This window comes from Mesocricetus auratus, unplaced genomic scaffold (genome assembly GCF_017639785.1).
Source record: "Mesocricetus auratus isolate SY011 unplaced genomic scaffold, BCM_Maur_2.0 Super-Scaffold_100010, whole genome shotgun sequence".
NCBI lineage: Eukaryota > Metazoa > Chordata > Mammalia > Rodentia > Cricetidae > Mesocricetus > Mesocricetus auratus.
In genome coordinates, this window is record NW_024429194.1 from 16,458,520 (window position 1) to 16,486,425 (window position 27,906).

The 27,906-nt window shown below is 50.9% G+C and overlaps 1 protein-coding gene and 1 pseudogene across 2 annotated transcripts; both read right to left on the reverse strand.

The window, feature by feature from the left end:
• Positions 1 to 5,612: 5,612 nt before the first annotated feature.
• On the reverse strand, positions 5,613 to 26,923 carry D2hgdh (D-2-hydroxyglutarate dehydrogenase). 2 transcript variants are annotated; one of them, XM_040752975.1, is made up of 10 exons: positions 26,800 to 26,923; positions 25,265 to 25,608; positions 21,483 to 21,540; positions 20,765 to 20,904; positions 19,691 to 19,884; positions 17,289 to 17,457; positions 15,072 to 15,215; positions 12,903 to 13,045; positions 8,396 to 8,561; positions 5,613 to 6,611 (listed from the first exon to the last, which is right to left on the reverse strand). In XM_040752975.1, exons 2-10 carry the CDS (start codon positions 25,596 to 25,598, stop codon positions 6,352 to 6,354), a joined length of 1,608 nt encoding a protein of 535 aa, XP_040608909.1. In that variant the 5' UTR covers positions 25,599 to 25,608; positions 26,800 to 26,923; the 3' UTR covers positions 5,613 to 6,351. The 2 variants fall into 2 exon arrangements, with proteins under 2 accessions (XP_040608909.1, XP_040608908.1); XM_040752974.1 differs by lacking the exon at positions 26,800 to 26,923 and adding an exon at positions 26,549 to 26,755.
• LOC110342226 lies at positions 13,052 to 14,750 on the reverse strand (annotated as a pseudogene).
• Positions 26,924 to 27,906: the final 983 nt, after the last annotated feature.

Genomic DNA, 27,906 nt, shown 5'->3' on the forward strand with positions numbered 1-27,906 from the left:
GCATGTGGGGGTGTTCTCATTCAAACATCACATCTGCTGGAACAGATTCAGAGAAATCAGAGACTGAGGGAGGCAGCTGTTAACCCCTTCCACTGAGGGCTTTGCCCTCAGCATAGCAGCTCCTGTTCAGTTGCTAATAAGAACTAGAGGCCCCCCAAATTGTGTTGTCTCAAGAAGCAGTGGCTAGGGGCATCTTGAGAAACTGAAGTATAGGTGTCACAGTTTGAGTAGAACTATGACACAGGCTCACATATCTGATGCTTGGTCACTAAGGAATAGCGCTACTTGACAGGGATTAGGAGGTGTGACATTGTTGCAAGAAGTGTGTCACTGAGGGTGGGCTTTGGAGTTTCAAATGCTCAAGTCAGGCCCGTGTCATTCTCTCTTCCTGCTGCCTGCCAACTGGATGTAGAACTCTCAGCTCCCTCTTCAGCATCATGTCTGCATGCCACCCTGCCTCCCGCCATAACAGTAATAGACTAAACCTCTGAAACTGTAAGCCAGCCCCAACTAATGCTTTCCTTTATAAGAGTTGCTGTGGGCGTGGCATCTCTTCACAGCAACGGAACCCTGGCTAAGACGATAGGTAAAGAAGAGATGCCAGCACCAGTGAGCCGGCCAAGCAGGACCCCAAGGCCACACAGAACATCACCTCAGTGGTGGGGACACACATCTTGCAACAGATGAAAGATGAACTTCAGACCATTCCCAACTAGAATGGATATCAAGTAAGTAGCCATAGCGACAATCTGCAGAACAAATCACTGACCTCTTGACCCAGGGTGGAGTAGAACTCAAAAGGCAGAAACAAGATCCCTGCCACACAGAAGAGTTGAAGCCTGCTGCTGACTCACGCACGGAAACCCAGAACATCATTTTCTCAAGCCAAGAGAAAAACAAATGGCTTCATTCATCTAACTGCTATGTGCACAAAGCAGTTAAGTACTTATTGTAGTTATTATAACATTTATTGTTTGTTTGTTTTTTTCTGAGACAGTGTTTCTCTGTGAAGCCCCAGCTGTCCTGGAACTCACTTTGTAGATCAGGTTGGCCTAGAACTCAGAAATCCCCCTGCCTCTGCCTCCCAAGTGCTAGAATTAAAGGTGTGAGCCGCCACCACCCTGGCAGCAGTAGAACCCAAACAAAGACTTAGAGGTACATAGGTTTTACAAAGCATGCATTCTTATCACAGCTTATACAGTTAGTCTGTGAAGTTAGTTTTTCCCCTTCCCCTCCCAGTTTTTCAACCTTAGTATCTTCATGTCCTGGTAAATTGCCTCCTAATTATTAAATACTAAAACTTAGGTGGTTCCTGGAAAAAAAACAAAGGTGGAGTCCTCGCCACAGTCCTTTAGCAACCTTCCCCAGAGGGCCAAGTGCTAGGTCTAATTCTCAAAGGCCAGCACACATCCCAGAGCTTAAAGGGCAAGGGTCTGCCAATTAGCTCTCCACGCTAGCAGCAGGTGAGTCTGCAGATAAGTGGTACTGGCTCTATCAGGTTGTTCTCAGCCCTGCACCTCCCCTCCCCCACATCCCACTCTAGAAACGGTAAGGGTTGGTTCACCTTAGCAGAGGCGTTCACAGATCCTCCTGCCCAGGCTACACATGTTCAACCAGAGACACGATGGATCAGCGTGGATCTCGTGTGCCCCTAAAACATCTCAGGTACTTTAGCTGCTCCACAGTGACAGACAGTGGCCCAGGAAGCAGCCAATGGCCCAGTACACATGTCATTGGGTCCCCAAATTAGCACCCTTCTTTCAGGCTGGGGTTCCAGTGCCCTGGAATCTCAGTGACTTACAGGACCTGAGCAGGAAAAAGAGGTCAACTACCTTCATGCCTGAAAATAGACAGGACTTTGTGATGTAGTGCGGATCAGTGACCCCTACCCCAGGCTCCTCTAGAATGAGGATCTGGACAGGGATGGCCAGCCACACAAAGGGGGCAGACTCCTGTGACCAAGGGGCTCTACTTAGAGCCTGCCTGAGACAAAGTCTGTGGCCTCCAGCCCCTCACTAAGGTCTCGAAGGCTCAGGGAAACGGCAGCTTAGAGCATAGTGTCTTAGTGTCTAGTGTAGCATGACCCTACCCAGAAGGAGCAGGAATCTCCAACTGGCCTTGCTGGCCCATGAGACGAACTGTATGGGAACAGTTTCATCTATCCGGGTCCTGCCTTTTCACAGACCAGCTAAGCTAGGCACAAAGACTGTGTCATTGGAAGGGGCCCCTCTCATCCAGACGCACAGATAGCAGGGGAAGATCCAAGCTTGGTCAAGCCTACTAGTTTGCCTCTCCAATTAGTGCTGCCTGGACAGCTGGCACCAAGCCCAGCTCTGCTTCAATCAGAAGTGACCTGAGAACAAAGGATCAATTCTTGCCATCTGGATTACAGATGCCAGGCCAGGGTTGGAGGACAAGGAGAAGGCAAGGGCAGCCAAGGGCCAGGCCAATGGGACCTGCAGTACGGAGAGCTCCAGTCCAGGGGCTCCCTCCAGTACCTACGTTGTTAGCCCAGCCCAGGACATAGTAAGAACCAATAGGAGGATCCATCTGGCTGCCCCTGGGTTTCCACTTTTCCAGAATCAGAGGCAAATCTTCCTAGTTAAGTTAAATGGGTGTTACACATCCCATGTGTTACCTGAAATGTGTCCTGACACTCTGTACCCCATCTCTCCCACCATCCCAAAGACCCCAGAGCAGCCACATAACCAAAACTGTAGCTCTGGCAACTACACTGCCTTTAAACAAACCAAGGACGTGTCTAGCAATCATGCATTCTATAGATAAAGAGGAATTCAACTTCCAAGGCCACTGTCTCAAGGAATTGTTTATATACCTAGTGGATGAGGGTCAACAGGGAAACACTATTACAGTCCTGTATATGAGAGCAAGCCAGGGTCCAGAGAGATCAAGTGTGGGCTGGTCCCTATGCACCAAGGCAGGAGGCTACCCAGCACAGGTAACATCCAGGCCTCATCCAAGCATTGGCCCGGTCTTGGAGACCCTCCTTATCTACTGCCCTGCCTGCCAAGTGCTATTCTAGAAACCTTACAGCTAGTCTTGTGCTTTCTGGGTAATAAACAGCCTCTGGTCATGAAGAATTGAGGTTTGTTGTTGGTTGTACTGGGCATTAGGCCCTAGCCATAAAGATGTAGCCCCAGCCTGACAATTCCATTCCATCTGCAGGAACGGATATGCTCGGGTATCAAAAACAAACCACCCCATTTCCAGTGTGTGTGTGTGTGTGTGTGTGTGTGTGTGTGTGTGTGTGTGTGTGTGTGTGTGTGTCCCACCCTCTCTAAGCACGCTCAACCTTTATCCTGTGGAAAGGCTGGGGCCACTCACTATTCCAATAAAGCAGCCTCATCAGTCTGCTGAAATGAGTCCACCTACTTCTCTGCCTCATTTTTCTCTGTGCTCTCATCAGGGCACTGGATCTAGAGACAGGTTGGAAAGTGTCTAAGTCTTTGCAGGACATGTCCCAGTCTGTCGAGGAGCACTTCCCAGGGACAGACCCTGACCCTAACCAGGTAACAGGCCCTGCTGAGCAAAAAAAAAAAAGTTACCTCAGGCTGCTTGCACAGTTTTAGGGGAAAAATGACACCAGGCTCAGAAGGAAGGGGCTCACAGGGCACAGGTTTGTGACGCCAGAGTGATAGCCCACTCCAGCCATACTTGCTCTCTGCTCGCACTGAACCTCTAGAGCAAGGGGGTCTCTAATGCCCATGGGTCACCTACCCTACCAACCCAGATGGTCAGCAATGGGAGGCTGTAACCAAGATACCCAGAACAAGAGCAGAGGGCTTCTGCATCCCATGTGTCCAGGGGCAGGGGCTGGTTTGGGGTGGCCACAGCTAGACAGATGTGCTGGACCCAGTGAGCACAACCCCCATGGGCAAGGTCTCCACACCTAGAGCCATACAAGGCACTGGACGCTGAGCGTCTTCGTGTGGCTTCTACTTCTGTGCAGCCACTACTCTGCAAGACCACACAGCCCCCTGTAGCCCGGGGCAGGGCCTGCCCACGCTCCAGTCAGCTTTCCAGGACCCAGACTCCAGGCCACGCTCTCTGAGCAGCTGCTGGCCCGGGCTGTGCTCCTCCCACCGCGCTGCTTAGGTAACTAGGTCTCATATTCCAACAGTATAGATGTCTGCAGGTGGAATCCTAAACTTCTAATCCAACACAATAGCCCCTCCCAGTTTGCACACTGGAAACGTCCCGTCTGCAGTGAAATGGGAGTAGTCAGGTGTGTCTTCTGTCCTTGCTCTTTAAGACAGGATCTCGCTGCGGAGCCTTGGCTGGCTTGGAACTCTCTAATTCAGAGACCAGCCTGCCTCTGCCTCCTGATGCCAGATTACAAGCAAGCACCACCACACCCAACTCTCTCCCATGGGGGTCTGTCATCTTCTGACGATAATCTTACTCTTCTTCCTGTATTGAGGGGTGAGACTACAGGTATTAGGGTGATGGCTGTGTCAGAGGTCTGAGTTTTCTCGAGGAATCTCACTGGTATGCACCTCACCAAGGACACCAGGTCAGCAAACCATGATGGGTTGGAGTGTGTCTCCTGTATACCCAAGATGTTCCCTGTCCTCAGTGACTGTAGTGTGTGTCAGTGAGCAGACTCGGAGGCAAGTTCATTTTTCCAGCTATTTCTTTCTTTTTCTTTTTTAATTTAAGTTAGAAACAAGCTTGTTTCACCTGTCAAACCCAGTTTCCCGGCTATTTCTAACTAGTTTTTCTTCATGGGGAGAACTCGCTGCTCCCTGTCTAAGTGGTCAGTGCCAACACAACTCTGGACAGCTTATCTTCCAGCTACACACTGCTACACCCGCCATACTATGCTTCACTGACTCTTAGATGCCACTAACTTCTAGGCATAAAAGGAAAGCTACCGTGGTTCTAAGCAGTGACCCTTCCCCGGGGATGGATGAGTCAGAGGGAACATCTCATGGCTATTCAAGAGGAGAAAACCACAGCCCCTTTGCCCACCCCGCACCCTGTGAGCTCCAGGAACAAACGCCCGACAGGAGTAAGAGGAAGGTTGGCACTAACCGGAAGGGCTTGACATGCACCCCCTTTGGGACCCCACATTCCCCGTGCCTATTTGTACCACGCCGGAGGGCAGGGTAGATGCAGCCTCTCCCTCCTCACATTTATTTTCCAGTCCACATGTGAAGACACACTGGGAACCCAGAGAGCACCAAATGTGGGGGATGAGCCAGAGCCGTGCAATTCACTTCATGTGATTAACTTCCCAGCAGCAGCAGCAGCAGCAGTTTATAATTCAATTTTTTTTCTGGAAATTGACGACAGCAGAAAAGTAGACAGACGTGTCCAACCTCCCAGGTTGCCAGGACTCTAGGACATGAGAGGACAGTGTGTAGACCACATGGTATGCCCAGGATTCAAGGTTGCCTCCAGCACTTCAGTCTGGGAATTATCCCATGGCCGGAAAGGTCAAGCTCTGTGGGCACTCACAGCCCACACCTGCTTACCAACCAGGCAGGCCTTCAAGAACAAGGCAATCTAGGCGTGGTGGCAATTGCCTTTAATCCCAGCACTCAGGAGGCAAAGGGACAGACAGGCCTTTAAGAACAAGACAAGTTAGGCATGGTGGCACTTGCCTTTAATCCCAGCAATCAGGAGGCAAAGGGGGCAGATAGGCCTTTAAGAACAAGGCAAGCTAGGTGTGGTGGCACTTGCCTTTAATCCCAGCAATCAGGAGGCAAGGGGCAGACAGGTGGACCTCTGTGAATTAAATGTTAGTCTGGTCTATGCAGTAAATTTCAGGACAGCTAGAGCTAAACAAAACAAACAAAGAAAACAAAACAAGAGAAATGGCCTGCCCTGGTCAATTACCAATCCAAGACCTGCTTGGTATAACAGACGACCCCACTCAGCCCCATGGGATTAGAGTTGTAGTGCTCTGGGCCATCGTGGTAACTGATCTGGGACTGGACAGCTCTGCCGCAGCCCTCACAGGGCACACATCACATAGAGATCCATCCGGTAACAAGATCACATCGAAGTCTTCCCAGACCCAGACAAGGCGGGTCTCCACTGACCGCCACAGAGCAGAGGAGATTTGGTCTGTTTAGGAGTGGGGAAACTGCCCACCCACTTAGCCTGCCCGCAATGAGCTGGTAGGACATCAGAGAGTTCTCATCTGCTCTGCTCAACATACAGAAAGGCAGCCCAGCCCAGAGGGTCCTCGAGTTGGCCCCTGGATAGCCAAGGGGAGACAGTAACCTGGTCTGTTGCAGGTGTCATCAGATGGGAGGCCTCATGGCCTACCAACCCTGCATGCCAGGTCCCAGCATCTCATGGCAACGAGATGAAGAGCTCCAATTAGGCCCGAGCAGGCAGAGTCTTATAGGGGTTCAGGATGCCTTTGGGGTCCAGCAGGACCTTGAGCTGTTGCATAAGCTTCATGGCCTCAGGTGGCTTGCTATAGCCGAGAACGTTCTTCTTCTTGAAGCCCAGGCCATGCTCGGCACTGACACTGCCCCGCTGCTCCGCTGTCCAGGAATACACATAGGGCTCCAAGGCACCAAGCAACTCCTGGCTAAAGGCCTCTGCCGTCACATTCAGGTGAAGGTTGCCATCCCCTGAGGAACAAGGGAACAGTTAGGTTGAGCAGGCCCCGAACTCTGCCCAATAGCTCCTGCTCATACTTCTAACGCCCTGTGAGATAACTCTCCACTAGCAGGTGACTGTACCCTGCCTGTCCAGTTTCTGAACCACAGCCCGTGCCCGTTCCCTCAACCCTCCATGACTGCGAGGGGAGCTACTGAGCCCCATCTTGTAGAGCCGTGGGCAAGTGAGCCCCTGCTCAGTCACGTGGGAGGCAGCAAGAGGTCCACGTCCACACTGCTTCCCCGAGGCCAGCACATGTCCCATGAACTGGAGGTGTCAGAGACTGGGGGGGACGGACAAGTCATTCCTGTCAGTCAACCTGCGACCCAGAGCGCCACTTTTCCACTGGGAAGTGACTCTGGTCTAAAGGGACAGGCTGGTGAGAGCCACGCCGCTGCACAGCAGAAGACTTCTCAAGCAATACTTGAAGTAAAAGCAGCAGCAGCAGAGCGTGGGGCGCATGTCTGCAATCCCAGCACTCAGCACACGGGGGCAGGTGGAGCTCCATGAGTTTGAGGCCAGCCTGGTCTACACAGTGAATTCCAGGCCAGCCAGGACTACAGAGTATTACCTTGTCTCAAAAAACAAAGAAAAGAGAAAGAAATACAGCGATGGCATCCTGTCAGTCTAGGATTTGCCCCCTTTGCTGGGACAAAACAGAGTTCAACTGGCAAGCTCAGCTATGGAGGCCACTGTAGTGATACCATTTTAAGAAAATATCTCTTACAGTCCAAGAAACTGGAACTTTTGGTGGACCTCACAGCCAAGTTAATATAAGACTCTGTGTGTGTGTGTGTGTGTGTGTGTGTGTGTGTGTGTGTGTGTGTACACATATATTTGACCTGATACCCTGCTATATACTCAGCTTGTTTGTTTATCCTGCCTTTAAGAAAACAAAGTAATGCCAGGTGATGGTAGCACTCACCTTTAATCCTAGCACTTAGGAGGAAGAGGCAGGAGGATCTCTGTGCTGAGTTTGAAACCAGCCTGGTTCTACAAGAGCGAGTTCTAGGACAGGCTCCAAAACTATACAGAGAAACCCTGTCTCAAAAAACAAGAAAACAATAAACAACCAACCTTGCTTGCCTTGGGTTTTCCCCATGTAATCAGCTTTACAACCTAAGATAACCCGTAGGTATAAACTTAAACTACACTTCCATGTCCCTGACCCAGAGGGCAACATCCTCTGGGTGTCTGTGTGTATGTTCGTGATGGTAATCATTTACTGAAAACAGCAAACAGGTCAAAAAGCAACCTTAAATAGCAAATATCTGGCATAAATGTTGGAGGCAACATGAATATAACTTGATAGCATACACTTACAGTTCTCTTTGTTTTACTGAGTACTTTGGGGCCGGCTGGGGTAAGCTGGAGTAAATAATGTAATCGACTGTGAAATTCTATTAAGGAAATTATACCGCATTCATTCCCCATGTAACCTTTCCTGAGCTTTTCAGTAAATATAAAGTTCTTTGTTAGGGACAGGCAGACAAACAGCAATAGGAACACAGACTCACAGTCAGGTACCTAGCGGGCACAGCCGACAAACTACAAACCAGACGGTAGGCTGGAGAAGCAGAGAACTCAAACTTGGGCTTGCTCTCGGTACGACTGACTCAAGGCCAAGTGTTCAGCTCTGTTCTTAGTGCAGCACAGATGAACTTTAGCACCTCTGAGGCTCTCTTTAATATGCTTAAGTCAGTTCACCTCGGGGCAAATGTGCAGCCCACAGGGGCAGAATGACAACGCTGCTCACCCAAGTGCCCGTATCCCACCACATGCTTGGCTCGAGGGCCAAGGCGGGCTCGAACGTCGATCACGAGGTCATAGAGCCGCTCCACGGGGAGGGATATGTCATACTTGAACACGCAGCCGTCACGGCTGAGCGCCTCTGTGATCCTCTCCCGAAGGGCCCACAGCGTCTAGGACAGACAGCAGAGGGAATAGTCAGCACACGGGGACAGGGCTCGGGGACGGGGTCACTGAGATGTTGCTGCTTTAACCCTGATCTTCGCAGAGGCAGGCAGAGGGCGTGCAAAGGTGGGGACCGGGAACCCAGAGCAGAGCAGGACGGGGCCTGGAGCAGAGCTGCTCACTCAGCTGCTCCGCTTTTATTCGGTTTCATACACTGAGGCTCACAAGAAGGACAGGGTCCTATCTCCCCTCTGCAGAGTCAGCCCCTGCCACACGAGGACCTCCAGCCCTGTGCCAGTCCCTGAGCGACCCCATCACTTCAGGGACTATACCAAGTAAAGCATGTAAATGATAGGGACTTTCCCCACCGTGTGTGTGTGTGTGTGTGTGTGTGTGTGTGTGTGTGTGTGTGTGTGTACTACATGTAAGGTATGAGGACAACCTTGAGTGTTGTTCTTCAGAGAGTATCCTCAAATGTTCCTCAAGGGTCTCTGAACAGTCTGGAACTCAAGGAACAGGCTAGGCTAGCCAGCAGGACAGAGATTCGCTTGTCTCCACCTCTCGGGTACTCGGATTAGAAGCACATTCCTCGTGCTCAACTTGTTACATGAGTTCTGGAGATCAAATTCAGGTCTCATTCCTAACCAGCAAGTAACTTGCTGGCTGAGCTGTCCCCATGGCCCTCCTTCTCTCCTGTGTCACCTCATGGCAGGCCCAACCCAAAATAATAAAAGCTCAGCCTCTTGCCACCACTGAGACGATAGTCAAAGTCCAAATCTCCCCAACTCTCACAACCTTTCTCGTGTGCGGTTTTTAGAGACAGGGTTTATTTCTAGGTCTTAGAACTCGCTCTGTAGACCAGGTGGATTTCACACTTAGAGAGATCCCCCCTGCCTCTGCTTCCCAAGTGCTGGGATTAAAGGCGTGATTGGTTGGTTTTGGTTCTCCCCACTTTTATAGCTATTTTGGTCCCTCTGTCCCTGACCACCACGTGGCCTCCTAGCTGATCCCCACCACAGACATCCAGCTGGCCAGGAGGAGCATGGGAGACACTGCACTGTGGTGCCCTCTCTTGTCCTGCCGCCCCCTAACTCTGTTGCAGCCTCCCCCTCCTCTAGAGCATCTACCCTCCCCCCACAAACTCCCCCACAAACTCCCCGAGGGGATTATCTTCCCACCTCCCTATCCCATCAACTGTTACTGTCTCCAGGCTTCTCATGAGGCGGGGCTGACGGGTGTGAGCTTTGGGCCCGCACCAGGTCATCGCTGAAGTCCAGTCAGCGGAACACCTAGCTGTCGTAAGTCACAGAGGCATGCAGCACGTGTTGGAAGACGTAAGGGCCACGTGGTATCTGTTGCGAGCCTCCAGCAGGGTGAGGGCTGGAGCAGTCTGCATAGGTCGTCAGAGGCCTCTGTAGCGAGGAGACTGGCCCTCTAATTGCAGCTAGTCTACGTGCCGGGCTGCAGCAAACACTTCCTCTCACACGCAGGATCTATATTTAACTGTATGTACACATGCATACACACGTGCGTGTGGCATGAGAGCAGAAGAGAACCTTTTTGGGGCAAGGACCCATGGGAAGGAGGAGGTGCTGAGGTCGGCAGCAGGGAGGAGATAGGAGTAAGATACAATCCGCATGGTAACAATGTCACAATGAAGTCCAACAGAACCTTTCATAAAAGGCTGGAGAGATGACTCAATGGCTAAGAGCACTTGCGGCTCCAGTAGACGACCCCGGTTCTTTTTAACCACCCACATGGCGGCTGAAGACAGACTGTAGGTTCCAGGAGATCTGGTGCCCTCTACAGGCACAAGGTGTACAGTGCACACACATACAAGCAGGTAAAACACTCATACAATGTAAAATAAAAATGAATAAATCTTTAAAAAAAAAAAGCAAAGGCAGAATGTGAGTCACCTTAACTTTCCCAGATGCTTGTTTGTTTCTAATGACCACCTGAGGCTTCAATGCTAGGTAGCACTCAGAATTCGTTTGCATAGGTAGACAAGCAGGCAAAAGGTAAGTCAGACATGGTCCTCTAAAAAATCCCAGTAAATGCATTTATCTCGCCAGGCTAGACTTGACTCTTCCTTTAGCCTCCTATCTGGAGTCAATACATGCCCATGTCTTACTGGGAAGGTCATGTAACAGCCTCCTCAAAACATATGACACTCGAGATGTAGATCCACACAGGCCACCTTCTTAGGACACGTCAGAAAACCCACCACTGGGCCAGCTCCGTGGGTTAAAGCATTTGCTGGGGCAAGCCCGATGGCTTCCTTTGATGCCTAGAATCTAAGAGGTGTGAACCAACTCCCAAAGTTCTCCTGACCTCAACACATTTGCCAAAGCACACACAATAATAGTGTTTTAAAAACAAAACAAAAGCCCAGAAGGATAGCTCAGCAGGTAAAGGCACTTGCTGTGTAAGGCTGGCAACCTGAGTTCAATACCCAGAATGCTCACATGGAGCAAGAAGAAAAATGACTCTGCAAAGTTGTCCCCTGGCCTCTATACACATACCATAGCACAGGTACACACACACACACACATACACACACACACACACACACACACACACACACACACACACACACACTAATAAATTTTAAAAGAGAACTCAGGGCTTCTGGAGGAAAAACCAAAGGACCAGAGGGCAGCGTGACTCAGGACTCCCCAGGGCCTCATTCAACATGAGAAGTCGGCAGTAACATCTTCAAAACCATCCTTGCACCACACAAAGACGGTCAAGGGTCAGACCATGTCATCGAACCGAGCTACAGCTCCAGAAAAGAGTGTTTCTAAACCCAAATCCAAGTCTAGCACAGCAAAGTGCCGAGCAGGATGCTGGGACACTCCAGTCTCTCCCAGACGTTTTCTAGGAAACCCCGGAGGGGAACCCAGCAGAGACATGATGGGACATGGGACCCTGAGGACTCAGGAGTGAGCACCTCTGCCATCAGGATCCAATGCAGGGTTACCACCAGGCAGAAAGGTACCACATCAGGGTGAAGGAGGAAGCTAAGGCCAAAGCGAGTGGACAGTACCATGTTCACCACCAGCAGCCCTAAAATCAATCTGTGGCGGGAGGGCGGCCTCACGGAATCAAAGCGGCCACAAGGGCTGCACACTGCCCTGAATACCTCTGGTATGAAGCAGTGCCATTACTTACACTTCAATAAACATGGGCCGTGGGCCTGGTGTACAGCTCAGCTGGGACAGTTCTTACCCAGCAACACGAAGCCTTAGGTTGGATCACCAGAACCACATAGACCAGGCATGGAAGCACATCTAAGCTCTCGTGGACTTGAGGGTGGGGGGCCAGAAGGTCAAGATGCTCTCAGTACACAACAAGTTCAAAGTCAGCTGAGGCTATATGAGAACATAGCTCAAAAAAAAAAAAACCCAACCAACTAACAAAACAACCCTAACTATAAGAAAAAAGCTATTAGCCAGGTAGTGGTGGCGCACACCTTTAATGCCAGCACCCGGGAGGCAGAGGCAGGTGGATCTCTGTGAGTTCGAGGCCAGCCTAGTCTACAGAGTGAGTTCCAGGACAGACTCTAAAGTTACACAGAAAAACCATGTTTTGAAAAAGCAAACAAATAAAAAAGCATTTAGAATACAATAGAATATACAACAGGCTGACTCTAGAGGTAGCGTTTAGAATACAATAGAATATATAACAGGCTGACTCTAGAAGTCAAAGCTCAAGGAGTCCATGTTTTTCACACTCCCTAGGCGCCTTCCTTTTTTCTCTCTTCAAGGACCAACTCTGGTGACCATTCCCTGCAGCCTCTCTGCCCTCTGCTGGCAACTCACCATACTGCAGACAGCAGGACCTGGGCCAGCCACCAGGAAAATAAAAACTCCCAGGTTAGGTGATGAGCCGCTCCCAAACAGAAATGCCTCCTGTTCCTTTGCCCCCCCCCAAGAAAACAAGTGGCTTCCTGACAATACAGTAAGGCCTGTTCCTCAGGCCCCTGTTCCCCAGGACTCGTTAAGCCTTCAGGCTTGCCTCCCATGGCCCTTACAATTCTTCTAGTCTCTCCCCACTCTAGACAAGTCTGTAGGGAGCTGTAGCCAACTTACAGCCAGCACACAGTCAGCTGTGTGGATCTGTTCACCATGCAGCCTGGGGGTGGGGACATGCGGGGGGGGAGTGTTTTGCTAATGTTAGTGAAAATGATCTAGATAGCAAGAATACATTTTGCACTACAGAGAGGCTTTCCTGTCTATCCTATGAACCGAGCTGTAGCTTGGCCACACGCTGCATCGCTGCTGGACAGGTCAGACCCTAGCTATGTGGACAGGAGGGAAGGAAGGTGGGAAGCGGTGTTACGTCACCTGGATCTTCCTCTGGTCAGTAGCCATAGTGCCGTCGCTCACCAGGCCGGAGTTCAGCATCTGCTCCAGGACACTGGTCAGCTTCTCGGCATCATGTGCTGCGCTGGAGCCTGAGGTCTCAACCAGGACGTAGAACGGACTCTCTACACGGGAGCGGAGACGCAGTGTAAGCCCCGGCCCCACCTGCTCCCGCAGCAAAGTCAGCTCTCCCCAGGAGCTGGAGGTGAACTATGAATGGGAAGCATTTGGGCACCTAAACTTCACACGGGTTAAATGCACGTTTCCTGCACTCTCAGATAAGGCTGGGCCGGGCTGATACTTCCAAGGCCTCATGTGGTACAGGCCCGGCAGCTTCGGGGTCTGAGAGCTGGCTTGTCCTGTCTTTTTTTTTCCTTTGAAAGACAAAGTTTTACTTTCAAATGATTACAAGCACACCAAATAATATGTAACACTTTCTTGAGCAAATAATATGTAACACTTTTCTTGAGCATCTAGAAATTTGGGTTAGGACACACTAACAGCAGCCTGACCAAGCATATTCATCGTCCTAAATTAGCCAGGATGGACTGGCTGCTGCTTCATGGGGTTACAAATGCTATTTACTACCTTTTCTTAGGTAACACCCCTGACCTTTAAGTGGAAGGGAACAATTTACTCCCTTTGTTTCTACACAGAATTGGTTTGTTTGGGTTTTTTTTTTCTATTAGACTAATAAAGGAAAAGTCAACAGTGATAGCTGCTAATTGCACAAAGAATTGTTTTTTTTTTTACTAAACTAATAAAGGAAAAATCAACAGTGATGCCTGCTGTTTGTACAAAGAATTGGTTTGGTTTTTTTTTTTCCTACTAGACTGATAAAGGAAAAGTCAACAGCGATAGCTGCTGTTAGCACAAACACGCAGGAAACATATATTCCTTAAAGACACACAGGGTAAAAAGATGAAACTTCAGGAACTTACTAAGTTGTACAAAGAGCTAGATTTGATGCTCTCAAAAAGTGAAGGGATCCACGACAGCATAAAGAAGTAATGTAATGCCTTCCAGAACAGAACTCGAGCTCTGCGGAGGGTTTCCCACTCCGAGGGCGTCTCCCACGCCAACCCACAGAGCAGGTGTCCCCCCCCCCAATCCGTTTATGTGACAGTCTTCATGGGTTTCTGGTCAGATGTCGCACACAAAGGCCAGAAGGTTATCTAGGACTTCATCCCTGTTCTGCTGGAAGTAGTTCGGGAGGACGGTCATCACTGCCACAACGGCCATGGGGCCCATTGCCACAGCTTCCTTGGCCTCGGACTCCTCCTCCCTGTGCAGGAGGTGCTGTTCCCTCTCGGCCTGGGCTTCTTCCTTGGCCTGCCTCAGCCTCGGTTTCTTTCACTTACGGGCCTTGGCTGCCTTCTCGGCTTAAAGCAGCGGCTGGATACCTTGCTACTGACTCCCATCACTGCGGGGCTCTCAGCCAAAACACAGCCCAAATCAGTGGGTTAAATGCGCCTGTCTTGTCTACTCTTACATGTTGTTTTTATCTAAGTTGTTCCATTTACCAATAAACACTCAGGAGTCAGATGTTGGGGTGAACACCTACTAGCTCTGAGAAGCCATGAATCTCTAAGTCCCTCCCTACTCCTTCCTGTGCCCCTCTCTATCAGTCTTCTGGGTCCTTCATGCTAGTTCTCATCAACTAGTCACTGCCCTGTGCCCTATCCAAGGCTAATTTTACTAACACAGTCTCAAAGTTTCACACTGCAATCAAACATTCCACAACACTTACAAAACTCCAGAACCCCAGGGAAAGACCATCTGTTAGTAGATGATTGCCTCAGACACAGCTACTATATGCTTAAAGGCCATAATCTCCACCACAAGAACTTACTGTTTAAACTTTCAAAAATTAAATGTGTATTACTAATTTACTGAGGGTCACTGACCCCTTAACACAACATTAAGGCTTCTTCTATAATAATAATGCAAGCTACCCCTACTACACACTGAATACAAGGGTTAAAGTCAGCAAAGCTTTCCTTCCTATACACAATGTCCCATGGTCACACAGTGCTTCTTAAATACCTGCCTGCCTGGGACATTCAACTGCCAGGACCTCTGAGCCATCCAAAATGCCCCATGGTATCCAAGCAACATGGTAGTGTTGCCAACACACACAGGGGTAGGTACCTTGTACTGGGTTGGTCAAGTGGAGGTGCTGTCTGACCAACTGCATGCATTCACTGTCCATAAACTCAAACGCAGACAGGATCTCGCCCAGCATCCCCTTGCAGGTGCTGAATGTCTGCAGAACCTCAGCAAACCCAGGGCAACCTGTAACAGGACGTAGAGCATCAGGCACACAGAGTGAAGGACCCTGGGACACAGGGCCTCACCCATCGCCTGGCCGGGTCACCCCCTTCTCAGAAGCAACACCAACCCAACTCACATGGACAACAAGCGGAGTAACTATGACGGGCTTGGTGCTACAGGAAACACTCCACAGCTCAGCTCAAGGTCGAGATCTGAAACTGTGCCTGAACTGCTACAGAGCACTCGGAATGGCAAAAGGAATCAGAGAGACACATCATGGCAAAGTCTGTAAGCATGGGGCCAGAGCTACGAGACACCAAAACTGAGTCATTTCACTCCCCCGTCTGTACCAAGGTCTAAGTTGGTCTCAGAAACTCACTGGACACTTATCTATGGACACCTGAGATCTCTGCAAGTGCTACAGGGCGGGGATCACAGCACAGCCCCGGGGTAGCTGCCTCCAAAGTATGGAAGCAGAAGGGAACATATCCACAGGTAGAGGATCCAGAAACCTTGTGGCAGGAGATGACATTCCTGGACTTTAGAAGACCCAGGACCACCTAGCAAAAGCAACACAACCCCTCCCAGGAAGAAACCACCCTCACCCTAGGCTTCTAGGGACCAAACAAACAGCTGAGAAACAAGGCTCTGCTACAACCCACGGTAGCTCAGAAAACACAGACAAGACGCTGTGAGAAACCAGGTCCTCCACTGCAAGAAATGGTCCATAAACAATGCTGTGACTTTAAAAAGATAGAAAACTTGGGGGCTGGGGAAATGGCCCAGTCTGTGGTAACATGCAGGCTGTCCAGACAGAAGGACCTGAGCCTCATCCTGGGCACCCACATGGAAAGTCAAGTATGGGGCTGGAGAGATGGCTCAGAGGTTAAGAGCACGGGTGCTCTTCCAGAGGTCCAGAGTTCAATTCCCAGCAAAAACATGGTGGTTCACAACCATCCGTCAAGATCTGGTGCCCTCTTCTGGCCTGCAGGCATACATGCAGGCGGAACACTGTATACATAATAATTTTTTTAATTAAAAAAAAGAAAAGAAAAGCCATGCATGGTGGCACATATTTGGAATTCCTGCACTGAGGAGATGAAGACAGGTGGGTCTCTGGGCAGTGGCTACCAGGACAGTGACAAATCTTATCTCAAAAAACAAGATGAAACAATACCCATCTGGACCCCACCAGCATGATCTCTGGACTCCACAAGCATGGGCATAAATCTAAACCCACACACATGCATATGCACACACAAAATAAATAAGCAAATAAAGGGACAAAAAAGAACAAATAACTGGGAAAGACTGTAAGGCCTCCAGCCTCCTCTGGTAGGATTTGGTGAGTCAAGCCTGCCTGTCTTCCTCCAGAACTCATTCAGCTCAACTGAATGAGTCAGCCGCAGGCAGAAGCTAGATAACAATCCTCAAGAAGGTAAAAGAAAAGCATGAACCACAGACAGCAAAGGCAGGCCATTGACGTTAGCCGCACAGACAAGGCAGTCCAAATGGTGTGAAAGCCCTGTGTAGGGAGTCACTACAGCCAAGAGCAGCGAGCCAGAGTAAGGGAGTAAAGAGAACATCCGCTCCAGAGCGGCGAGCCAGAGTAAGGGAGTAAAGAGAACATCCGCTCCAGAGCGGCGAGCCAGAGTAAGGGAGTAAAGAGAACATCCGCTCCAGAGCGGCGAGCCAGAGTAAGGGAGTAAAGAGAACATCCGCTCCAGAGCGGCGAGCCAGAGTAAGGGAGTAAAGAGAACATCCGCTCCAGAGCAGCGAGCCAGAATAAGGGAGTAAAGAGAACATCCGCTCCAGAGCGGCGAGCACCGCTCAGCCAGGGTTGCGCTCGGGATCGCACGACACACTTCTGAAGTCCAAGCACGGTGGACAAAGAAGAAAAGAGCCTCAACTGTGTTAGAGCGAAGTGTCCTGACGAGAAACAGGCCATCGCCTCTGGTTCAGGCTACACGCGGGACACCTGGAGGGCCAGGACCCAGGCCTCTGGACAGGAAGCAGAGGGCAAGGAGCATTCCAAGTGCACACCAGCATGTCCAGAGTGGCTGCCCACCCTCCCTAGTTGGCTCGGGGACCTACCGAGGAAAGCCACATTCACAGCCTTGGGCCTGGGTGGACACAAGATGGACACAGCAGTGATGACTCCCAGCGTGCCCTCTGACCCGATGAACAGCTGCTTCAGGTCATAGCCTGTGTTATCCTTCCTCAGGGAGGTCAGGCAGTTCAGGATGGTCCCATCAGCAAGCACCTGACAAGAGGAAAGAGACAGGCCTTCCTGCATCAGCCACCCTTCCCTTCTCCGGGGATGCTGGCCCAACTCCAAACACCCCCTGCAAAAGTAGCCAGCCATAAACGCTCCGCCACTCCACCCATCACACCCCCAATTACTTCAAGATGAAGTCTGGGGATGCATAGAACCTGGAGTGGATTAATCAGACTAAAGGGACGACATTTCTCCCCAGCTAGAGCAAGACTCCCCCAACCTTGCCTTAAGCCAAGAAAGTCATTGTCTGGTTGCTGGAGGGAAACCCACCCATGGCAAAGAATATACAGGGAGCACAGCAGGACGGACAGGGATGCAAGGGAGAGGCACAGACAGGAGAGCATAGGGAGCACAGGTGGAGGGGGCAGGAGCACAGCCGCAATGGTCAGGGAGCACACCTGAGGAAGCCAGGAGCCTCCAGAACTGGGAGAAGCGAAAACACAGCTTGAGGGCAGGGAGCACATCTGAGAGGTAAGAAGCCCTTGAAAGGGGAGCGAGGAGCACAGCTGGGAGGAGTGAGCAACAGAGAACAGCCTGCCGTGAGGCCCCCCACATCTGAGGCCCCCCACATCTGAGGCCCTAGGTCATTCAGGCGCTGCTGGTTCCCGTTTCACAATTCTACCTGAGACTTGTTGGCTAGTACGTCAAGCCAGGGGCTTACCGAATTTCCAGGACAGTAAGCACAGGAAAGTAGTAACAGTGGCTGGCAACCGAGCAGAGAGCAAAGCTCCTTGGACACTGACTCACTGGATGAAGCATGGCTTTCTGTTTGCCCGTCACCTGGGTAAGCAGGACAGAGGCTCTGCCCTTAGAACCCACCAGCAGGTGGGATAAGCAACTTAGTCTACATTGTCAACTTCACCAGTGGAAAATCGGGAGCTGGGTGGGCAGAGAGCGTCTGCTGCATAAGCAGAGAACTTGAGTTCCAATTCCCAGCACCCATGGAAAAGGCTGGGTCCAGAGCTTGTGAGATGGCTCAGGGGGTGAGGGCACCTGCCACTAAGCCTGACAACCCAGGTCGATCCCCATAATCTCCATGGCAGAAGCAGAGAACCAACTCCCACAAGCTGTCCTCTGGCCTCCACATAGGTGCCATGGTATGTGCACACATGCACGTGTGCACACACACATACAATAAATATGGAGAGTCAGACACGGGTAGCACATGTCTTTAATCCCAGCACACACCACACACACACACACACACACACACACACACACACACACACACACTATATATATATATATGTAGAGAGAGAGAGAGAGAGTCAGACACAGTAGCACATGTTATGTCTTTAATCCCAGCACTCAGCCTGGTCTACACTGGACATGGCAGTTTGTGCTATATTCCAGCACTAGGAGGCAGAGATAGGAGGATCATTGGTCAACAAGTCTAGCGAGCTGGTGAGCTCCAAGTTCATTAGGAGACTATCTCATAAAACAAGGTGAAATGTCATAGAAGACACTCAAGCACTCACTCGCTCTCTCTGTCTGTTTGTCTCTCTCTCTCTCCCCCCCACTGCCCCTCCCCGTCTCTGACACACACACACACACACACACACACACACACACACACACACACACACACACAGACTTACTTTTAAATTTAAATTACCATGGAAGCACTGGGCCTGTGGTGTTTCCATAAATATGTAACTGAGGTAACCTCGAATGTGGACAGCTTGTTAAAATGTGAGCACCAGAATGCATCTTTGTGTTTCCTGACAGAAGGTAACCATCTCCATCACATCCCTACTGCACCCTTCCCGGCTGTTACACACTGCATCCTCTCAAACCGAGTCAAAATAAACCCCTGCTCCCTATGTCACTTGCCAGTTATTGTATCACAGCAGTGCAAAAGGTGCTAATATAGCAAGGGTTCAGGGAAGGGGACTCAAGGTCCAGGAGATACGCTGGCACGGGTGTGACTCCATACCAAGTTGGCCTTAGCTATCCTTCCTCATTCTCCAATTCCTCAAAGTCTGGTACAAGTAGAACGTCACGGCCTGAATGAAGGGTCCCCTGTGGCTCCTTATGTGGACTCCACATGTCCCTGAGGTGCCCAGAGCCAGAAACCACTGCAATAGGGTCCCTGAGCTTAAATCGATACATATGCACCAATATAGCCCCATGCCCTGTGCCCCTGCTAAGACAACAGCCTTAGACTGAAGTTAGGACATCCCCAGGGCAGGCTTTGCACCGTTAGAACCCAGCTCACCACTTCCAGGCCCAGGACAGTCCCTCGAAGCGAGCCATACCGCAGAAAGCGCAGACCACCAGCATTGGTTGCCACATTACCCCCAATGTGGCAGCTGCCCTTTGCTCCCAAGTCCAGTGGCATGACGAAGTCCCGCTCCTGCACATAGGCATTCAGGTCTTCCAGCACACAGCCTGCCTGGCAGACCAGAATTCCTGCAAATAGAACTGAGTTACCAACAGCTTCTGGAACACTCACTGCTGAGAAACCTCCCAGAAGGAGTGTTCTCCTCAGACACCAAGGAAGAAGGATATCTTCCTGCTAAACAGAAAAACAAAATAAAGAACCACTTGGTCCAGCCAGGTGTTGGTGGCGCACGCCTTTAATCCCAGCACTCGGGAGGCAGAGGCAGGCGGATCTCTGTGAGTTCAAGGCCAGCCTGGTCTACAGAGTGAGTTCCAGGACAGCCTCCAAAGCCACGGAGAAACCCTGTCTCGAAAAACAAAACAAAACAAAACGCTTGGTTGGTCCTTGTAATTACAGTATAAAACAAGAAAAATTAGACAGGCAAAAATGGAGAAGAAAAGTTCTTGTACAACTCAGGGGAGGCAGTAGAAGAAAGGATGGTTACAGAGCAATGACCTCAGCCTGGGGAGCACTGGGCTCCCTAGTTACAATGTTTAGACACTTTTTGGTGATGAAAACCATTGCTGACAACCGCAAACAAAAGTCCCCTATACAGCAACCCAGCCTCAGTATAGGAGAAGGCTATGGAAACCCCTTCACAGGTATCACTGCATGGCCACATACGTCCAGGACAAGCTGCCACGGCAGCCTGGGTGCAAACAGGACTTGTGTGACATGCCCACAGTATGAGCCACCTAGTAACTTACAGCACACAGGAGATGGCCCTGATGCAGCTGCCAGCTCTGTCCCAGCCAGGACCACACACAGGACACACACACACACACACACACACACACACACACACACACACACAGAGTCCCAGGCCAACGAGGACAGACAGACAGACAAGCTCATCGGGCATTAGGAAGGACAGAGGAGTTCAGAGCACACAGGCACACACAAGCTTACCGGATACATCATGGAAGCTGATGACTTGGTTCATGAGGGCAGTGGACAGGATGACTTCATCAAACACAGGGACGCTGCCCCCCACCAAGCCAGTGTTTCCCCCCTGTGGGTTCACAGCCAAGTTCCTCTTATAGCAATGCCTGGGACAAACATAGCATAGATATCAAGCCAGCATCCCCATGCCCAGATGACCATCCTATTGCCAAAGGACAGGCTACCAAGTTAACACCTGTTTCTCAAACCTGATCGTCTTTCTAGGCCTTCCTGCTACGGAGGCTCTTCCCCCAATACCCTGTGAAAAATTCAAGGGAGAGTCCACTCCAATACTGTACACAGAGGAAGGAGGCTGACATGGTCTCTGGGGCATGGGGAGGGGTATACGTGGTCTAATTCTAGTACCTTCAGAGAGCCCTCTCCTAAGAGTCTGTAAGAGTCAGCGACACCATCTGTACCTCTACCACCCGTACTCCCTCTAACCCCACTGCTGTAGGCGAGCTCTGAGCCTGGACCACCAGCCCCTGGGCTGTGCCTGTGAAGCTCCTCCAGCCAGTAGTCTTGCAGAGAGGGACCTGGAGAAAGGATGCCCTTGCCCATGAGCCCAGAGGGCAGCAAGCTACAGGATCTTCTACTGGGCAGCTATGAATGTAGCCCATGGTGCTGGAAGGACTGTTTCACTGCAGACATTCCCTCACCTAAGAAAGCGGGGTGTTTCTCTTACCTAAGAATCTGGGACACTTCCTCGGAGGTCTGCGGCCTCAGCAACACTTTACTACAGCCTGTGACAAGAGAATGGACTTGTCAGCCCACGTGAAGGGACGGGGTTCAGTCACAATCATTCCCTTCCATAAGTGAAGATGGCGCACGCCTTTAATCCCAGCACTCGGGAGGCAGAGGCAGGCGGATCTCTGTGAGTTCAAGCCCAGCCTGGTGTACAGAGTGAGTTCCAGGTCAGCCAGGGCTCCACAGAGAAACACTTGCCTTGAAAAAAAAGAGAAAGAGTGTGTAGTGTTCTCTTTGCTGCAGTCTCTCTGCTGTCCTGGCTAATGGCTAGTTTTATGTCAACTTCACAAGCTAGACTCATCTGAGAGGAAGGAACTTCAGTTGGAGATGTCTCCAGCTGTGCGTCACTTTCTTAATTAGTCTTATTAGTGATTGACAGGTGCTGCGATCCCTAGGCTGCTGGTCCTGGGTTCTGTAAGAAGGCAGGCTGAGCCACGCCATGGAAGCAAGTTAGCGAGCAGCACCCTGCACAGCCTCTGCATCAGCTCCTGCCCCCAGGTCCCCGCCCCGTGTGAGCTCCCACCTTGACTTCCTTCAACAGTGAGCAGTGATGTGGAAGAGAGATGCAGATAAACCCTTCCCTCCCCGAGTGTCGTTAGTCAGGGTTTCATCTCAGCAGTGGAAACCTAACTAGGACACACAGAGGAGCTTTCATCTCCTCACCAATCTCACCGTCATCTCACCATCATCATCTCACCATCATCACCTCACCATCATCATCATCTCACCATCATCATCTCACCATCATCATCTCACCATCATCTCCTCACCAATCTCACCGTCATCTCACCATCATCATCTCACCATCATCACCTCACCATCATCATCATCTCACCATCATCATCTCACCATCATCATCTCACCATCATCACCTCACCATCATCATCATCTCACCATCATCATCTCACCGTCACCATCATCTCACCATCATCTCACCATCATCACCTCACCATCATCATCATCTCACCATCATAATCTCACCATCATAATCTCACCATCATCTCACCATCATCATCTCACCATCATCATCTCACCATCATAATCTCACCATCATAATCTCACCATCATCTCACCATCATCATCTCACCATCATCATCTCACCGTCATCATCTCACCGTCATCATCTCACCGTCATCATCTCACCATCATCATCATCTCACCATCATCATCATCTCACCATCATCATCTCACCATCACCATCATCTCACCATCATCATCTCACCATCATCATCTCACCATCATCATCATCTCACCATCATCATCTCACCATCATCTCACCATCATAGTTCACGCTTGTCCATGGCCGCCAACGCCCCCCAGACCTCTCCTCACCTCTACACCCACTAGCAACGACTCTCCCTAGGCTACTGCAGGCAGTCTGCTTGCTCGCTGGGCTCCTCAGCCCCTGTGCGGCTCACCGGGTACAGCCCACCCCGCCTGCTCATTGCCTTCCCCTCCTCCCTTCCCCCCTACCCTTCCTCATCTGTAAAGCAGCTAACATGCTCTTGGCTGCAAACACCACCTCCCCTGCCTGGGCTCCTATAAACGCCCTCACTTCCCCACCCCCGATGATGGTGTGCCTTCAGGAAGCACCCAAGAGAACTGCCTCCGGCTACGCTTCTCTCTTCCCCCAAGGTCACTGACGGTGTCCACAGCCCTTAGTCAAGTTCACTAAGGGCACCCTCCTCAGTCGCCTGCCCTGATCAGCAGTCACATGAGCAATCTGTGCCCCCATGAGCCTCTGTGCATTGGCTCTGCACTGTACTCCTGCTGTCCCTTGGCCTGGCTCTCCCTGTCTCCTTAGCTGATTCCTCTTCTCCACTGACAGTCTTGGGAGCAGTGGTCCCGATGCTGGACTCCGGATTGGCCTGTCATGCAACCCAATGGGCTGCATCTATCTGCACAAACCCAAACTGCGTTTCCCCAGAGGGCTGGCTCTCCTGCGCTCCTTTCCACCCAGGAAACAGAGATGCAGGGTTCCACTGTCCACACAGCCATGCTGTTGTCCCTCTTTAGGTCATAAGCAGACCTAGAGATAATTGTTTCCAACCCCTCTGGAACCTGTGATGTTTCAATGTTTATCAGGTCTTTCCAGCAAGACAGCATCCACGAAGCATTGGGCTAGCCTGCCTGGCACCCAAGTGTTCCCATTGCCTGTCAGGTGAGTTATTTTGTTGTCACCAAGTACTTATCTTTATAGCAGATAGCATGTTGTGTTTGCAAATCGGATGAAATCCCTTCAGAAGAGAAAATGAGATGCAGCTGCCACTCGGCCTGGGCTACTGAGCAATGGAAACAGGAGGAGGAGGCCAATAGCACCAACCGTGCATCAGGCCACAGCAAGAGGGCCAGTCATGCACCCCTCTCTCTAGAGGCACATGGATCCCCACAAAGATGGAATCTTAAGCCTGGGACCTAGAGAAATGGCTTAATATAGAAATAAACTCTTTTTAACATTTTTAAATGTATTTGTGTTTATTTCATGTGCCTTTGTGTTTTGCCTGCATGTATGTCTGTGTGGCTGTGTCAGATCCTCTGGAACTGGACTTACAGACAGTTGTGAACTCATGTGGGTGCTGAGGATCGAACCCCAGTCCTCTTACGGGCTGCCAGTGCTCTTAACCGCTGAGCCCTAGGCTCTTGATAGGAAAATTAAGATCTAACGGTGAGTGTCGGAGATGTTGAGTAGTTAAGAGGAGTACAGAGGACTAGAGTTTGGTTCCCCGAACCCGCACTTGGTTGCACACAGCTGCCTGTAGCTCCAGCAGATCTGGTGCCTTCTTCTGGCTCCCACGTGGACTGCATTCATGTGCACAAACCCATACACACTGCCTCACACACATACACAGAAAACTTGTTTGTCTGTTTGCTGGTTTAAAGATCTCAAGTTAAGGTCATCCTGGACTAAGCGGGCATTAAACACACTCACAAGACAAGGAGTCTATAGGACTGGAGAGATGGCTCCACCATTAAGAACACTTGCTGCTTTGCAGAGAACCCGAGTTTGATTCCCCGCACCCACATCAGCTGACTTACAACTGCCTGTAACTCTAACTCCAGGAAGTGACACCCTCTTCTGGCTTCCAAAGGCGCTCTCTCTCTCTCTCTCTCTCTCTCTCTCTCTCTCTCTCTCTCTCTCTCTCTCTCTCTCTCTCTCTCTCTCTCTCACACACACACACACACACACACAAATAAACCTTTTCTTTTTGTTTTTTCGAGACAGGCTTTCTTTGTGTAGCCCTGGCTGTACATGAACTCACTTTGTGGAAACGCTGAGATCCGCCTTCCTCTGCCTCTGTGCTGGGATTAAAGGTGTAAGCCACCACTGTCCAGCTAATAATTTTTTTTTCCTTAAAGACAGAAGAAGACCAAGGACTAAGGCAACACAAGCAGAAGTAGAAGCTGGCTGGATGCTACCAGGAACTCCCAGAGTCACCAGAAATTCAGAGTGGCAGGAAGGATTCTCCCCTACAGGCTGCAGGGGACACACCTGACTTTGGACCCTGGGCCTCCAGAACTGAGAGGGGTGCCTTTGGTGACAACTGCCTAAGAGCTGAGCAGGGGCAGGCAGGAGTGTCACAAGCCCTCACTTCAGCCAAGGCCGGCTCTGTTTCCGGGGCACTTACGGCATACTCACAGTGAACGCTACTCCCCTTACCTACACTGTCCCCCTGGTTTCTGCACTTGAATCTCTTACTCCATGCCCAGGTCCTGACTCACCCCGGACGCTCCTCAGCCAGTCCACGTTGTATGCCTCCAGTTGCTCTGGGTCTGTGACAACTCTGCCAGGTACGATGCGCTCAAAGGCGGCCAGGTCCTCCTCAGACACAGTAGAAAACGGCAGACGTTGCACAGGGTACCGCTCAGGGGTCAGCATAACCTCAGGGCTGCCAGAGGCCGAGGAATACCCTCTGCGAGCCATGGGGCTGTGCCTATGGCGAGGGCAACCCAGGGACGTCAACCCCACCGAGGTTCCCTGAGTGTAGGTCCTCCTCCATCCTGGAGACGCCCAGAAGAGCCTTGCAGAACATCTAGGCACCAAGTGGAGCACCATTGCTCCGGCCCTTAAATAAATAAATAGATAAATAAATAAATACATTGAACTTGCAGCTCAGGAGCAACGAAGTAATGGGAAAGCCTCACAATGGCCTCTGTACCACATCTGAAGTCACACACCCATTGTTCTTAGCCTGCAGGTCACAACCCCTTCCAGGTCACATATTTACATTTCAATTCATAACAGCAGCAGAATCGAAGTTATGAGGTAGCAATGAAATAATTTTATGTTGGGGGTCAGCACAGCATGAGGAACTGTATTAAAGGGTCACAGCATTAGGAAGGCTGAGAAACAGGGTGGCTTGGCATCAGAAAGACAGGGAAGCCAGGCAGTGGTGGCACACGCCTTTAATCCCAGCACTTGTGTGAGTTCGAGGCCAGCCTGGTCTACAGAGAGTTTCGGAACAGGCTCCAAAGCTACACAGAGAAACACTGTCTCAAAAAAAAGAAAAGAAAAGAAAAAGAAAAAAGAAAGGAAGGAAGGAAAGAAAGAAAGAGCAGTCAGCTGCAGTACACACAGGATACGATTCTTAGAAGGGTTTGGTTCTGAATGCTTCACGCTGTATAAGAGTCCTGTGAATTCACTGAGTATATACTTGTTAGTGATGCATTCTCTCCAGGGCGTTGTATTTTAACTTTTGCAAACAGCAACCGTTTTTTCCAGGCCTTCCCCTTCAAAGCAAAACTAGGTTTTAAGGCACAAAAGGGGAAGGTATCACGGAATTATACGCCCAAACAGATGAAAGACAAAAATTTTCAATTTTACATTTTGCGTATACTTTGCCCCAAGTTTCTAAATCCTGGGTAATAAACAAAAAGGCCTTGGAGGGGAGGGAAGGGAACTGCGACAGTGCACACAGGCCCGGGGAAGGCAGCTCACACAGGCAGCTATCCAGGAAATGCCACCTTCCAATTGAAGGCCCTACTTGGCCACTGCTTCCGCCTTACCTGAGACGGAAAAACACTACAGCAAGCGTTATGTGCCCTGCGCTGTGACGTCAGGGAGGACGAGCCATTTGCATTCCTAGCCAACCCGGCCTGGGAATTTGGGGGTGAAAACGCTGCGAATAGGCTCGCACCGCCGGCAGTCCCGGCTCGCTCCCGATCTGTGCAACCACTTGACAAGCCACAGCCCCCGGCTGCACAGACCCAGGTACCAACGCCCACCACCCTGGAAGTGCAGTCGGCCCACTACGCACCCTAGCGTCCGTCCGAGTGCAAAAAAAAAAAAAAAAATGTGTGCGCGCACACCCGCACCCAGCTTCCCACCCCTACACCACCGTAGGCCTCGACCGGAGGGGTGGAGGGAGAGACTGCGCGTGCGCGTCGCTCCTCCCAGACCCCGCCCTTCCGCTCTGACTCCACCTTATCAACCTTTCGGCGGTGCGGTGCGCTCCTACTGACTCAACCTGAGTCCCCCGGGTCCCAAAGTGGAGACTGTTCTACTTTGATCAGAATCCGACTCCACGCAGAAGATATCCCAGCACTCCCTATTCCGAGCGCTTTTCCCAACTGTCCCCATCGTGGTCCACCCGACTGGCCCCGAAAGCTAAGCGCCCACTCCTTCATCGCCACTGTCTCTTCCCCAGGGACCTCTGTCGCCCTTATGGATCTCTACCCTCTTCCCCTCTCTCCCCCGGGCTTCCATGTCGCCCGAGGTCACTCGCCCACCAGCAGACACTACTCGGAAAGCCCAGCTCCCAAAGTAAAGGCCCAGGGCTAGGACTTAAACCTGTGGGTACCGCAGAGGCCGGTTCCGCTCTGCAGAGCATTCCTGACCTCCTGGGCCCGGCAGTACCAGGTATCTGAGATAGGGCTTATCTATCTCTGGTTCTCCTGGGACAGCCTCCAGGTTAGCCACTTCCATTTGCCATCACGGGGCAAGCCCAGAAAGTACGGTCTGTAAGACGTTAAGATAATTAGAGTTCTGTACCAGATACTTTAGACCTCCATCCCAGGAAGCCCCGGAGGCCCCTGAGGCTGAGGCAAGACTAGAAAGTGTTGCTTTGCCAGGTAGTCCTGGCAAACTGGATAAAAGAATGCAGCGTTTAGGGATCATAGCTACGTGCTGTGTGCGGTGGATGCAGTCGCCGCTGTGCCTTCCCCTAGGGTCTGTCCACCCTCCCAGATTTATCAGACAGGGCATTGGGACATGGTCAGTGCATTACCCTGGCATTGCCCTGGTCCAAGTCACAACTGCATTTGGATTCCTAGACTGGTTAGAAGGACATTCCAAAAGCTTCTACTAGGCCCTTCCTAGGTTGGCCCTCACTCCATAGATCACTAAGGGTAATTGGCAGTCATCA

What these genes read in the sequence shown, in the direction of transcription:
- D2hgdh (XM_040752975.1), bottom strand. Translation starts at nt 25,598, where the DNA reads ATGGTGCTCCACTTGGTGCCTAGATGTTCTGCAAGGCTCTTCTGGGCG. An exon ending in TGTGAATGTGGCTTTCCTCG is followed by an intron (nt 15,216 to 17,288) that starts GTAGGTCCCCGA and finishes GTCCTGTTACAG; the next exon opens with GTTGCCCTGGGTTTGCTGAG. An exon ending in GGTGGGATACGGGCACTTGG is followed by an intron (nt 6,612 to 8,395) that starts GTGAGCAGCGTT and finishes CTTGTTCCTCAG; the next exon opens with GGGATGGCAACCTTCACCTG.